Source organism: Myotis nattereri, assembly GCF_964212035.1.
Source record: "Myotis nattereri genome assembly, chromosome: 7".
NCBI classification, from domain to species: domain Eukaryota; kingdom Metazoa; phylum Chordata; class Mammalia; order Chiroptera; family Vespertilionidae; genus Myotis; species Myotis nattereri.
Genome location: NC_138082.1, coordinates 3,355,820 through 3,370,464, shown reverse-complemented (window position 1 = coordinate 3,370,464; position 14,645 = coordinate 3,355,820). Strand labels below are relative to the sequence as shown.

The 14,645-nt window shown below is 47.2% G+C and overlaps 1 protein-coding gene across 1 annotated transcript in view; it reads left to right on the top strand.

Moving 5' to 3' along the window:
* Positions 1-14,645, top strand: part of STAT4 (signal transducer and activator of transcription 4) — a gene marked incomplete at its 5' end in the record, with an annotated part of 73,877 nt that overhangs the window by 56,131 nt on the left and 3,101 nt on the right. Inside the window, 7 exons of the mRNA XM_081095930.1 lie at positions 5,307-5,390; positions 6,929-7,027; positions 8,513-8,648; positions 10,661-10,710; positions 11,813-11,907; positions 12,216-12,352; positions 13,254-13,445. Of these exons, the coding sequence (XP_080952056.1) occupies positions 5,307-5,390; positions 6,929-7,027; positions 8,513-8,648; positions 10,661-10,710; positions 11,813-11,907; positions 12,216-12,352; positions 13,254-13,445 (793 nt within the window). The remainder of the gene's footprint in view (positions 1-5,306; positions 5,391-6,928; positions 7,028-8,512; positions 8,649-10,660; positions 10,711-11,812; positions 11,908-12,215; positions 12,353-13,253; positions 13,446-14,645) is intronic.

The window sequence follows — 14,645 nt, the reverse complement described above, 5'->3', positions numbered from 1 at the left end:
GCTTTTATTATTATAGATATAAAGTCAAATTCATGTTTCTCTGATTACAAATGTAAAGCTTGATCATTGCAGACAATATAAGAAATTTTGTTTTAACAAGGAGGAAATTACAGATAATAATACCCTCCTAAGAAAATGACTATTAACATTTTGGTTCACATCATTCTAGACTTTTTGTATATATTTCATATAGACACATTGCTTCATAACCTGCTTTTTTTCCACATAGCAATATGTGGTGAACAGTTCCCATGACCTTGAACACTCTTGAAGAACATGATTTTACGTGATTGTATTGTATTTCATTTTACAGGTGTGCCATACTTTCTTTAGTCACTCCTCCTTTGTTACAAAGTATCTTAAAATTACTCATTTCCTACAAATAAGAGTTAAGTCTCAAACATCATGACAAATTATATAAAAAGCACAGGTGAAAAACAGTTATTTCATGGTATCAACTACCTTGCTCTTCTATTTAAGGTCTGCATTCCACTGAAAGAATTGATTAAAAGGACAAATGGATGCAGTCTACGTATTCACATTTGAGTCTGTAAATGCTAGAGTGGCTGGGTCTTGGGCTGGCAGTGGTCTTGGAGACCATCGATCTCGTTGGCCCAGATACCAGGGCATTTGCCTGTACCCTACATATTTAAGGTTAGGAAACCTGGGTCTGAGTCCATTCTGGCCATGACTGCACATGCGAGCCTTGACAAATGATCTGTGGGAGAAATACTGCATTTTTCCCTCTCAGAGATCAGGGTAGTATTGCCCAATGCTCTCTGCTCAGAGATGCTGCAAATGTAAAGCCATCCACACAAGGCAGATATAAGGCAATGAGGCTGGTTTCTGGCGCAATTGGTGTGTGGCTCCTACCTCCTGGCTTTATACCTCACAGCTCCTATGCAACATCTCTTTGAATTATTTGGAAGGAAAAAGCACTTTATAAACCCTGCATTCAACTACAATCCATCTGACCCACCCACAAAACCACATAGATCCCTCACGACAGATTCCATGCTCCACATTTTTTCTTCCCAGAATGCTTCAGTCTCTTAATCTTGTCGGAAAGATCATTTGGAAAATCTCGCAGCCTCACCAAAGATGAGCTAAGGAGGCCTTCTCCCTGGGTAGACCCTTGGCGTAGGGCAGAGCTTCGAACACCCAGATGTCACATGAACAGAGCTTTTGAGTTTAAGAATATTCCAGTAAACCAAAAAAGTGGGAGCTATTCTTCCTACCTTATAGAAACCCATAATGGTTTTCTGAATTTCCTGACTGAAACATTAGCACATGATAAATGAAAGCCCGTCTCCCTGGAATTTGGGCGGGAGTTGTGATTGATACTTCATGCGGCCTGACATCCCTGAGTAATATTGACTAAGTCTGAATAGATGAAGCGCAATGCTTCTGAACTCTTAGCAGCTCAACTAAATCAAATGGGAATAATGTAAACATTCAATACATTGTCATCCTGATGGATGTAAAAACAAAACCTTGGATTTCCCTAGAGACGAAAAGCTATAGAAAAATCAACCAGTCTTATTAACACTGTCTACTTACTAGTATATTAATTTGAATGTATTTCTTCTTACTTTCCAAATAATAACAAAATTGTACAGTATACATCAGAATCCTTTCATTTCTTCCCTTTTGTTTTCAAGTTTACCAGATCAGAATAATTCTATTTTACACTATTCTTTGAGCTCCCCCTGTTGACAGAATTTTAATATGACTCCTATGTACATTGAAAAGAAGCCATAGACTTGAACATTGCTTTCTGTGCTATGGGAACAATTGAAGAGTCACAAAATATATAAAAGTAGGCTCCAAAAGGCAGCGGAGTATTGTAATTATGGCCTATTCCATATTGTTTTCCATGTGCAACAATATCATAGATTATGGCCAGAAATTTAGATGGAAATCACGCTTACCCCAGTCCTATTGACTTAGCAGAGGTTTCCTTTCAAGTCAAAAGCCATAACCATTTGTGAACATGTCCCAGGAGCTCAGGGTGTGCTATCAGGCACTGAGCAGCGGAAACAAAAAGAATATGGCGGCATCTGTACCTGCCTTTCATTCGCTTGTGGTTTCCCCAGGTGGAGCCCTTTATAATATTCAGTATCATAGAAGTATCACAAATGTGGATCTTTTAAACCCCACAATCATCTCAGATGGTTAGAATGGCCTTTAATACAGACATGAGTGGTCCATCTTACCTGTGACAGTTTTCTGATCTGTAAGGAAGGAATCCTGGGAGCATGAAACGGAATAGGGTCCTGGCGTGGACTGCACGGTGGAGTGATAGAGACGGGGAGCGAGGGCCACGCAGGCTTTGAGAATTAACGATGCTTCCTTTGGCTGGAGCCACTGTTCCCCAGTCATGTGCTCTGTAAGTCAGCTGCGTTGATGGATTTTGTTCTAAACGTGCCTCACAGTTGCATTAGGGATTTTAAGTAAATATCAGATACTAGTCTGAATCACCGAGGAAACCTCTCACCATCCATCCCAGTCCAGTGATGTAATCCTAAAGCATGACCTCGTTTTCCAAAGTGAATGGACGGCCCTGAGTGTCTGTGGAGGCCTGGGCTCTCTCACCTCAATGGCTGCCGTAACTCAGAGATCTGAGGAAATTACCCATGATGCATGACCACATCATACTTACATTTAATCATGGAATTTAAACTAGAGGCTAGAATCAGGTAGGAACGAGACCTCAGACTCAAAAAGGCTCCCTTTGGCTGTCTTCCAGCCCTGCCTCCCTACAGGGAATGGTCTTTGGGTCCAAGGCAGCCTGCTCCCCCAGAGCCCAGGACCAGAATTCCCGCCCGGAAGACCTCAACCTGCTTCCAGGGCCTGCGAGGGCCTCTTCTGCCTTATTCTACCCAGCATGGGTGTCACCAGCAACGCCAGCGTCCCTAGGCCCAAGCACAGGGACCTGTAGGCCTCAGTGGCCTGCGAGGCCCTCACAGAGGTGGAGGAGAGTGGGGTGGGCAATAGGCTAGGGTGACCCTTCTCTCCCCAGGCCACATGGTCCCAGGAGGCCGGGAGAAGTTAAAACTGGCCTTTGAGGTCATGTGGCAGCTTAGATGTCAAAGCAGGAGGCTGGCCACACTCCCACAGTTTGTTAACTTAAGTTAGAATGGTTAACATTTAGACAGGCGCTTGCCTCCGGCCTCGCCGGCTCTGCGCTGGCTTGCATCATGCTGCCATCGACCTCAGTGCGAGGGGAGAGGCACCCGGTAATGGCCAGGAGGTTGCGGGTCCCATAGGGCAGTGAGATTTTCTATTGTGTAAAATATGTGGGGTTTTGTTCCATTTTGTGCCTAAACACAAGCCAACTACTTTATCTCATGCTCAACCGAAGAAATAGCTGTTTGTTTGTTTGTTTGTTTGTTTGTTTGTTTGTTTGTTTAAACATGGGGGTGGGCTGTGTGTTTGGTGTGCTGAATGTGCTGGGAGTAATTTTTAGGGTGGCCTAAGGGGGTTTTAAGCAGAATTTTCACTAACATCACTTTCCACTAACCCAGTAAGAAGCAACCCACCTAGTGAATCTAACTACCTGCAGGCAACGTAAGGTATCAATGATCTCACCCAGGGAGATGGAGTTTTTAATTCTGTACTTCCTGCTCCGTAACAAACCGTAAGTTTAACACTTGCTGTCAGTAAAATCTTCCTCATGTAGCTGTTAGCCATGCCACCCTATGAGAACCATTTTTAATACCTGAAATGTAATCAGATTGGTTCGGCCTTGTTATTCACACAGTATTAGGCCCCCATCCCCCCGAGCTGCCTGCACCCACACCCCCTCCCCAACCCGGACTCTTCTAGGCCAGTAACTCCCCTTCTGTTTTCATTTTCCCACGGGGTGATTTTTTAAAATTGGTTAAGCTTCCTACACCATCTCCCAATTTCTCAGATCCCTTTTGAGGCGAATGTGGATACACCACACTGAGAATGGTCTTCTCACAAACTCCACCTGGGGGTCTTGTTGAGATTCTGGCTCAGTAGCCTGGGGTCAGGCCAACGAGCTCTCGATGATGACAAAGCTGCAGGTCCTGGCACGTGGCAAAGTGCTTAAAGGTTCATCAGGGACCAGGGAGGGCGGGTGGAAGAGATCAACCAAAGACCTTATGCATAGATGTATAACCCATGGACACAGACAACAGGGTGTGAAGGCCTGGGGTGGCGGGTGGGCTAGAAGGGGGAAGGGGGGGACATCTCTAATACTTTCAACAATACAGGTGTGTTTTTTTAATATATCTTTTTACTGATTTCAGAGAGGAAGAGAGAGAGAGAGAGAGAGAGAGAGAGAGAGAGAGAGAGAGAAACATCAATGATGACAGAGAATCATGGATGGGCTGCCTCCTGCACATCCCACCCTGGGGATGGATCCCACACCTGGGCATGTGTCCCGACCGGAAATCGAACTGTGACCTGGTTCATGGGTGGACGCCCAACCACTGAGCCACGCCCACCAGGCTTTCCTGTACGCTTTCACCACATCTTCCCCTTTCAGCACCTCACCTCTGCCTTCAGCTTGACCTTGTAGAGAACCCTTTCAGTTCCTGTGATTCATGGGCTCCAGAGAGTCGACCTCCTGCCCTGCCTGGGGCTGGGGAGGCATGGGCCTCACTGCATGGACTGGGGCCCCTGCTGGTCAGCCCTCTTCACCCTCAAGCCTCAGGGGCCCCCGGTTCAGGGGCGCCGGGAGCCTGTTGCCACCCTCAACCCCCACTCTCACTGGGAGATCTAGATTAGGGTTTTACTCTATTGGAAAGTAAACAAAACCCCAGCTGTTATGCTATTGACATTTCCAGCTGGAAATGTCACCAGAAGGAAATCCTGTTTCTTTTTAAACAAATGTATTATGACACCGAGCTGCTTCTGTTGTAGCTACACACACACACACACACACACACACGCACACACACACACACACACACACACACACGGCTTGCTTTTGTTCTTCGTTGGTAAGTCAAAGGACTAATCTCTGAAAGTTAAAAAGGAAAGAGCTGTTTATCTGAATTTCAGCTGATGAAACCATGCTAGAATTTTAAAAGCTGGAAAGTATATTGTTTTGGAGACTTACCGTTGTTCTTGTCTGTGGAAATGAAGATGACCCAAACTCTGTACTACATACTCCAAATAACCTGTGAAAGAACAAGGGGAGCTGTTGCATCCTGGGGAACGTTGGGGGCTTACACTCTGAGAATGTGTTGATTTTTACTCGTAGAAGCAGGCCTGTCACAGAGAGCAAGTCTGCGTTTGTCTGTAAGAGTGAAGGTGCGTTTCTCTCTCCCCAGGGCTGCCACATGGTGACGGAGGAGCTTCACTCCATCACCTTTGAAGCACAGATCTGCCTCTACGGCCTGACGATCGATCTGGAGGTAGGGGTTTCCAGAAACATCTACTATTTACTACTAACGTCTTCAGGACCCGGTCAGCATTTGTAGATAAAAACCTCAGTCTTTTCTAGGTCTTAGTACATCCCTATTCCTTATTTTTGTTTTAATTTAGAAAATCAATACGTCAAATGCTTACAAATTAGTCAACATAGACTATACTGGTTGAATCTGAATGATAAAAGTCTCACGGGCATTAGGAATTCCATACACAGGCCTAGTGAATGATTGGTTGGGAAGATTGTGTGTGTGTGTGTGTGTGTGTGTGTGTGTGTGTTTTGTTTCCTGGGATTTTTTGAGTCGGGGATACTCAGAGGAACACCTAAGAGAAACCAGCGTCCTTGAGCCATGATGGCACATTGTGATATATTTTCAAAAATTTAACTCCCACATACAAATCCCTCAGAAAGACTTTTCTAACGTAAAGATAAATAATAGGAACACCAAGAGCACCTTGTTTTGATCCTCTTTTAACATTCACCATCGAAGTCAAAGAAGGAATAAAGAAACCCTGGGGACAGTGAACATGGTCACCGGGAGCGCCCTGAAGGCGGGCACCGTGCCTCGTTGGTCCCCCGCGCCCAGCGCCCGGCGCAGTGCCCAGCGCAGTGCCGTCACACAGCACTTGCTCAGCGTTTGCGAGGAAATGAACGAACAAGCGCAGTGCCTGTCACACACCCTGGCAGCGATCCTGTCTGTGGGATGTATTATGTTAGAGCTCTGCCTTTGCTGTTTTGTCTCACTGACTGGAAACGTGTTCATAAAATTGATCACGATTCCTCACTCATCTCTTTCCCCAAAGCTTGTTTCCATGAGCTGTGAAGTTCCTCTGTGGTTATTTCGCTGCCCACGGCCTTCTAGCCTCTGTTACTGGGGAGGGACTGAAGAAAGTTGCTCAGCCCCCCAGGCCAGTCTGTGAAAGGCTGTTTCTTCCATGAGATGGGAAGCTGCAGCACCACAAGTACTGAGTTAAGTTCTGCACCAACAGGCCAGGCAGCGCCATCTCCCATAATGCTTGGTGTTCCCGTAGAGCTGACTTCACCGTCTTCTCCAGTTAAAACTCCCGTGTCTAGTACTGACGTTCATGAGGTGTCAGATCATAATTTGAACCTATTGATCCAGCTCAGCGATAAATTTAAAATTCAATTCTTTCATGTAACTTATGGAGAGAACAGTGGCTAGATGGTTACAAGCTCGAATTAGTTGCGTTTTAGGCAGTACCTGATGTAAGAAAGTATAGATACTCCCATGGTCTCAGGGAAGATATTAAAGAGGCTGGCTGGCCGAGCACTTTAGAAAGGATTCCGGTGCCTACAGCTGCTTTCCTCCCTGTACCTTTCATATGTGCTCGGCCAGCATACATGAGCCTTCACAAATCACCGAGGTGACCGGGGCAGTGCAGACACTGGGCTGGGAGCAGTGGGGTTGGCTGGAGAAGGCTCCTGAGGGGAGAAGGCCAAGTCTAAAATCATGTCAAGGTGCACCTACCTGTAATAACTATGCTTTTTTTATTTTTAAACCAGACCAGCTCCTTACCTGTGGTGATGATTTCCAATGTCAGTCAGTTACCTAACGCGTGGGCGTCCATCATCTGGTACAATGTGTCAACCAACGATTCCCAGGTAGAGTCTCTATTCCGATTTCTCCTCCTTTAATTCCATTGGATTTGCTTTGTCGACGAAACCCATCCGCATCAAAAAAAAAAAAAAATCTGTGTTTCCTGGCATTTTAAAAGCTGGAAATAAAATTCCGGCATGTCCTGTGGGTTGCTGCATTTCAGAACTCCAGTCTACCTAGTTGTATGGTTCCTCTTTCATGTCAGAGTCAAAGTATTATGTTCAAATGTGCGTGGACCTGAGAGCGTTCAGGCTAACAAAGGTGACAGACGGAGGGTCTGGTCAGCTCCCCAGTACGTGCATCAGAGGGGGCTCTGGGGTCACCCTGCCGACTGCTGACTGGGCTACGGGAGACGCGTGCTCCAGAATGTGATGGCTGCTGTGCTTGCCTGTTCGCTACTCTGCCCACACCTCACACAGACCCCTCGACGGAGGCAGAGAACTGGTTTCCAAACAAGTAACTAGAGTGGACATCGGTGTTGCCTAACTACACTCTGGTGGTGCAGATTTTCGCGTCGATTGTGTAATTATTTAACCCATTGACGTTCATTACAGATTTAATCCGTTCTAGGCTCCAGGTGGGTCTCAGTGCTGTCTTGTGGTTACTTGAGACATTGATTGGAACTTGGCCTCCAGCAGACAACAGATGCTTTTCTTAACCAACAAGCAGGGGAGGGCGTGGCAAAAAGATGAATAAGCACTTCCTGCTGATCCCTTACAAAACCTCAGTGCATCGTCCTGGAAACCACCAGGGTCTAGAAGACTCTAGAGAAAAGAGGTCAGATGCAAATAACAACTCTTCTTCTTAACTCAGAGCCAATGCTCCTTCCAAAGGGAAGAATTCTTCTACCTGGTCCAGCCATGAGAACAGGCAGGCTGAGTCAGCTCCAGTGTCTTTCCTGATAAGGAAGCAGCGTGGACAATGACTCAGCGCTATGCTATTCCCTCCCAGCTTCCAGGCCCTGGCATCTGAGACAGACTAGCTGGCCAGGAAGGCCTTGTGCTGGCAGGGCCCACTCTGCCTGCAGTGAGGAGACAGAACTCACTAGAGAAGTCACCCTGTCTTTAAAGCCAAGAACAGCCGACACCCCTGAAATGAAACATCATTCCCTAGGAGCTACAGGCGTTTAGAGCTCTTCACCCAACTCCAGGATGTGGGAGGGAGACGGGATACTTCTCTGTTCTCCAGCCTACGGGTGCCCTGGCGCTGCACCCCCCTCCCCTCAATCCTTCTTCTTTAAGAGAGCCACCCTCCCACTCAGCACCAGCCATCCCAGATCCCCTCTGCTCCTGGAGGAGGACTCTGGGGATGCATCACACAGAGCTCCTGAGACAGCTGCACAGCCTACAGAGTCTCCCTACAAACTAACTCGGTTTCCCCTCTGTATCCGCACTGCTCCCTCAGGTTGGCCTAAAGAGTTGACATCAGGAATCTGTTGGATCACAGGGTGTTTGATGTGACATGTAACCCCCGTTCCGACTCTATTTCAGAACTTGGTTTTCTTTAACAACCCTCCCCCGGCCACGCTGAGCCAGCTCCTAGAGGTGATGAGCTGGCAGTTCTCCTCGTACGTGGGGCGTGGCCTGAACTCCGATCAGCTCAACATGCTGGCCGAGAAGCTGACAGGTGAGTGCCAGGTGCCGAGGCCTGGGCCCTGTGCGTGGCACTCCGTGCTGTAAAGCGCCGGGGTGACGTTGCTTCCAGTAGTCATAACAGTGATCACCACGATTTCTTCAGCGCCAGGCACAGGGCCGAATGCTATACCATCTTTCAAGCGTTCTTGAAGGCAGAATACTGATCTTATAGATGAGGGTAGGTCAGTAACTTGCCACCGCTGCATGGCTGCTGTGTCGTAGCGTGAAGACACGGGCGAGGCCTGTCCGGGCCTAAAGCCCCTTCCTTCCCACCCCACACTCCAGTCTCCGGGGTGTTCTTACGCCATTTCCGCTGAATATGATGGGCAGTCCTGATGGCGCCTGGATCTCTCATATTCATATCACAGTGACCCTTAACCGACTGGAAAAGCGCTGATTCCAGGGCCACAAGATCTAATGAAATTAAAACCCACCAGGTAACACTTAATCCTTTCCAGCAAGAACATTTCAGTCTGACATTTCTAACGTTTTCAAAATAGAGACATTGGTACTCAGTGTAGTGACTATAGTGTTAAGCTTCTTCTAAAAGAATTTTAAAAGATACCCTATATTTTGACAGGTTTAGGGCGAACACATTTAGCACCAAAAAAAAAATAGTTAAAGTTGGGTTTGCATAGATTTGTAGTTAAAGTGGGGCAAGGACGCATTTGAGCAGCATTGAAACCTGTGTGATTTGGTTAAGTTGGACGTACAGGTGATGCTGGGCTGCCACTGGTACTGTGACTGTATATGATCAATAGGCATTTAAACAGATCAGGACTTTAAGAATGTTATAACATTTACTAATGTAAATATCCTTTTGGATCCTTATTTAATTCATAAACCACAGTAGTAGGAATTCAATTTATATTTGTTAGTGAGTGAATAAATCTTTTAAATATGTAGCATAGATAGCCACCATATACTTTCAGATCTTTATCAAAGTATTCTTATGAGTATAATTTTCTTAGAAATTTAGATAGAGCCTGGCTGGTGTGGTTCAGTAGTTTTAGCATCAACCTATGAACCAGGAAGTTACGATTGGATTCCAGGTCAGGGCACATGCCCACATAGTGGGCTTGATCCCCAGCAGGGGGCATGCAGGAGGCAGCAATCAATGATCTCTCTCATCATTAATGTTTCTCTCTCTCCCTCTTCCTTCCTCTCTGAAATCAATAAAAATATATTTTAAAACAAAACAAAAACATCATTCTGTAAAAAGAGAGGGAAGGAAGGAAGGAAGGAAGGAAGGAAGGAAGGAAGGGAAATTCAGATAGAAACTCCTGGATCCTTTCACTGCCCATGGCTCCTTATTGCCTAATAGATGGCTCATCCATTCTTTTCATGGGAAGAGTCAGCACTCCTGGCAATCTGGCTTCGTCTACTTATGCAAATTGGTTTTATGTTTATTCACCAACACTAGGCTGTTCTGTCTTCTGTTTTTAATATGTTTTTATTGATTTCAGAGAGAGAGGGAGAGGGAGATAGAAACATCAATGATGAGAGAGAATCATGGATCAGCTGCCTCCTGCAAGTCCCCCACTGGGGATCGTGCCCACAACCCGGGCATGTGCCCTTGACTGGAATGGAACCCGGACCTTTCAGTCCACAGGCCGACGCCCTATCCACTGAGCCAAACCGGCCAGGGCTGACTGTCTTTTATATAAACTATACTCATGTCCACTATGCTTCACCCTACATTATTCTTGCTACTGGAGGGGCCCCTCCTTCTCCTCAGATGATGTATTTCCTGTCCATTCATGGCGGCTCGGTCCTAGACACCTACCCCCTTCCTAAAGCTATCTGTAGCTCCTCCATGGAAAAGAATTCGCCCCGTTATAATAAATTGCATGACAAATGTTTACTGTTTCCAGCACTGAATACACTATAAACACAGAGCAGGTGCTTGAGAAATGCTTGAGAGAAGGAGGGAAATCTAAGTTGAGCACCAAATTGAAGAGTCTCCTTGTTTAATAAAAACGTCATTCTTTTCTTTCATTGTAGTCCAGTCCAGCTACAGTGATGGTCATCTCACCTGGTCCAAGTTCTGCAAGGTACCGCAGGGGAAGGGGAGGCGGCATTTATAGTCTTTTTAAATAGTGCTCCTTTTTCTCTAGCTGGCAACTGTAGATAGCCTGTTCATCTCACCTGCAGCATGCATTTAATTTGGAAAGATAAGAATGTTTTAAGGTTGAGGAAATACATTGTAAACAACCAGTTGGACATTGATGTTTGCAATTTGGGCTATTTTTTAAAAATATTTTATTGATCTTTTACAGAGAGGAAGGGAGAGAGAGAGAGAGTTAAAAACATCAATGAAAGAGAAACATCAATCAGCTGCCTCCTGCACACTCCCCACTGGGGATGTGCCCGCAATCAAGGTACATGCCCTTGACCGGAATCGAACCTGGGACCCTTCAGTCCCCAGTCTGACGCTCTATCCACTGAGCCAAACCGGTTAGGGCTGGGTTATTTTTTTAATGTTGCCATTGGGATCTTGTATATACCTTTTTATATACTCGTCTAAATATTTCCTTCAGATAAAAATCCTAAAAGACTGTTGAGCAAAGTGTTAAAGCAGTGGTTCTCAACCTTCCTAATGCCGCGACCCTTTAATACAGTTCCTCGTGTTGTGGTGACCCCCAATTTTATTGTTACAAATTGAACATAATTAAAGCATAGTGATTAATCACAAAAACAATATGTAATTATATATGTGTTTTCTGATGGTCTTAGGCGACCCCTGTGAAAGGGTCGTTCGACCCCCAAAGGGGTCTCGACCCACAGGTTGAGAACCGCTGAGTTAAAGGAATGCTTAAATCTTTCGATACACATTGCCAAATAGCCTCATGGGAAACTTTTCTGAACTACAGCCCTGAGCAGAAACGAGAGCTCGGTTCCCTGTGTCCTCACAAGCACTGGTTTAATCATTTTTATATTGTAGATCTGATGGGTGAGAGGTAACAGCGCTCCTCTGTAAGTCTCTATATCGTAATCTGTATTTTGAGGATTTTCTGGATGAGGTTGTTTTAAGAAGAAACTCTATAAAGTGTTGTCTCACTTCAAGAAATTCTTTCCCTGAAAAAAGGGGGCCTGAATTATTCCATCAGCATCACCTGGGGAGTAATTCTGTGCTGTGTCTGTCCCTGCTCACAGGAGCACTTACCTGGCAAATCGTTCACCTTCTGGACGTGGCTTGAAGCAATATTAGATCTCATTAAGAAGCACATTCTCCCCCTTTGGATCGATGGGTGAGTTACAGCTTATATTTTGCAGACGAGTTCCCTAGGTGTTTATTTTTATGCTGTTGGCTTTCTTCTTCTTCTCTTTTTAAACATGTTGAATGTTGTGGAGGGGAAATCGCTGCCGTGTCTTCCGTTCCTCACAGAAGATTGATGTTCACTTTACTCTGTATAAGACGACTGTTACAGACACAGTTAACTGTGGGTTATTCCCAAAGCAAATTTAGGTCTGCTCTTTGTGGATTCACTCATGGAGGATGCGAATGCCCTAAGTGACCGCCCTTGATCAGCTAATACGACCCACTGCTGCCTTCCAGGTGTGTCATGGGCTTTGTGAGCAAAGAGAAGGAGCGCCTCCTGCTGAAGGACAAGATGCCGGGGACCTTTTTGCTGCGGTTCAGCGAGAGCCACCTGGGCGGGATCACCTTCACGTGGGTGGACCACGCTGAGAGCGGTGCGTGCTCGCGGCCCTTCCTGCGCAGGGACTCTGGGCCTTGGCCACCGGTGTTTCCGTGTTCAGTGCCTGGGGTGTCGCTCTGTAACCAGACAACCCAGGGGTCCTGGCTGCCTGTCGCTACTTGAGCCCATTCAGCAGAGACGGGGTTGACTCATAGGAGCGTTTATTCCAATCCTGCCGGCAGCGTGGGAGAGCAGCAGGTCAGCCGCAGACATCTGCTCGCCCCCCACCATCGCCAGCTGCTTGTGTTGGGCAGGAGGACAAAGATCATGTGGGGAAGTGGGGATGAAAGGCATGGGAAAGTGGGCACGGAACAATCACAACAGTCATGTGGGTGCGGGGTACAAGGGGGGGCTAGCGGGCGCCTCCAGGCACTCCGGGACCAGATTACAGGCCATGGGGCTGGCGGTTGTAAAGAGCAGGTGCCTCCGGACTAGACTGTCTCAGCCACGAGGTTGTAAGTCTTTCCATGATGACAGGCAGTTCTCGGAAGGAGGATGGACTGCATTCTGATGTGCGCTCCCCTGTCCCAGGGCGCACAGCTCCCAGCCAGGTTTGATGTGCTTTCTCTAATCACAACAGAGCCATGTGGTTGACAGAGCACGGTTAATACTCCTTGTAATTAGAATTAGAATGCATTTGCAAGATGCTATGTCTGCCCCTAACAATTCGGCTTGTCAGTGGGTTTGAATATTCGTGGTACAGTCATCCCAGATCACAGGGACCCTGACTTCCTCCCCCCGGGGCGGTGTCCTGGCTCATGGGGCGATCGGTCCTGTCGGACTGCAGAGGGGGCTGGCACTGTGTTATGACCGGCGATGTGAAGACACCGTGGGCAGGAGGCATGGCCACAGACGATGCCCGAGGAAACCTGACCACCGGCTGTCTGTCTCCCCAGGAGAAGTGAGGTTCCACTCTGTGGAGCCCTACAATAAGGGCCGGCTGTCAGCGCTGCCCTTCGCCGACATCCTCCGAGACTACAAGGTTATTATGGCCGAAAACGTCCCTGAAAACCCCCTGAAGTACCTCTATCCCGACATCCCCAAGGACAAAGCCTTCGGGAAACACTACAGCTCCCAGCCCTGCGAAGGTCAGGTTCTTTCCGTTTGCTTTCTTTTCTTTATATTTTGGAAAACAGCCTCACACCGGGTTGAAGGAAACCAAGTTCCTCTTTGAGTATAAGATCCAAAGACTACGTGGAGGTCAAAACCTTAGTGAGGAAGCGGCGTGTCAGCGGTTCCTGGAAAGGGACTGCCTGCTGGCCGATCGTGGCTGTGGCCAGACCTCGCCGTGGCTGTGGCCATGGCTGTGGCCGTGGGGGCCTCTCCCAGCCACTTGCAGAGTTTGGGTTTCTCCTTCCTTCTCCAGACCCACAGCCTTCACTTCTGTGACTGGGGGAGAGGCAAACAAGGAGGAGGTGATTAGAAAGCCGTTACAAGTCCAGCAAGTCTGTTTTTTGCAAAAAAAAAAAGCCCAGGGCTTATAAGCTTTATATATATACTAGAGGCCTGGTGCATGACATTCATACACTGGGGGGCGGGGGAGGGGGATTCCTTCAGCCCGGCCTGCGCCCTCTCACAGTCCGGGACCCCTCTGGGGATGTCCACCTGCCGGCAGTCAGACATCCCTCTCTCAGTCCTGGGCTCTTGCAATGTGGGACCCTTCACTCCTTACCACCTGCCTGCAGCAGAGGAGGAAGAGGGTCCCGCCACTGCCACTGCACTCTCCAGCTGTGAGCCGGCTTCTGGCTGAGCAGCGCTCCCCCTGTGAGCATCTGCCCCCTGGTGGTCAGTGTGCATCATAGCAACCGGTCATTCTGCCTGCCGTTCGGTCAATTTGCATATTAGTGTTTTCTTATATAGGATATATTTTTTACTTATGATTATGATTGGTGTCAGTTTATTTTTTAGTATATTTTTATGGATTTCAGAGAGGAAGGGAGAGGGAGAGAGAGATGGAAACATCAATGATGAAAGAGAATCATTGATCAGCTGCCTCCTGCACGCTTCACACGGGATTGAGCCCACAACCCTGACATGTGCCCTTGGCCAGAATCGAACCCAGAACCCTTCAGTCCGCAGGCCAACACTCTATCCACTGAGCCAAACCGGCTAGGGCTTGATTGGTGTCCGTTTTAATGAAAAGAACTGAATTACTATAAATGCCCAAATACACAAATGAATCATTCATTATAATCAAAATTAAATGGAACTGTATCTCACAACTCAGTATTACTCATGTGCCCAGGAGAGGACCAGGGAGTCTGTGTAATATCCCCCACCTCCGGGCC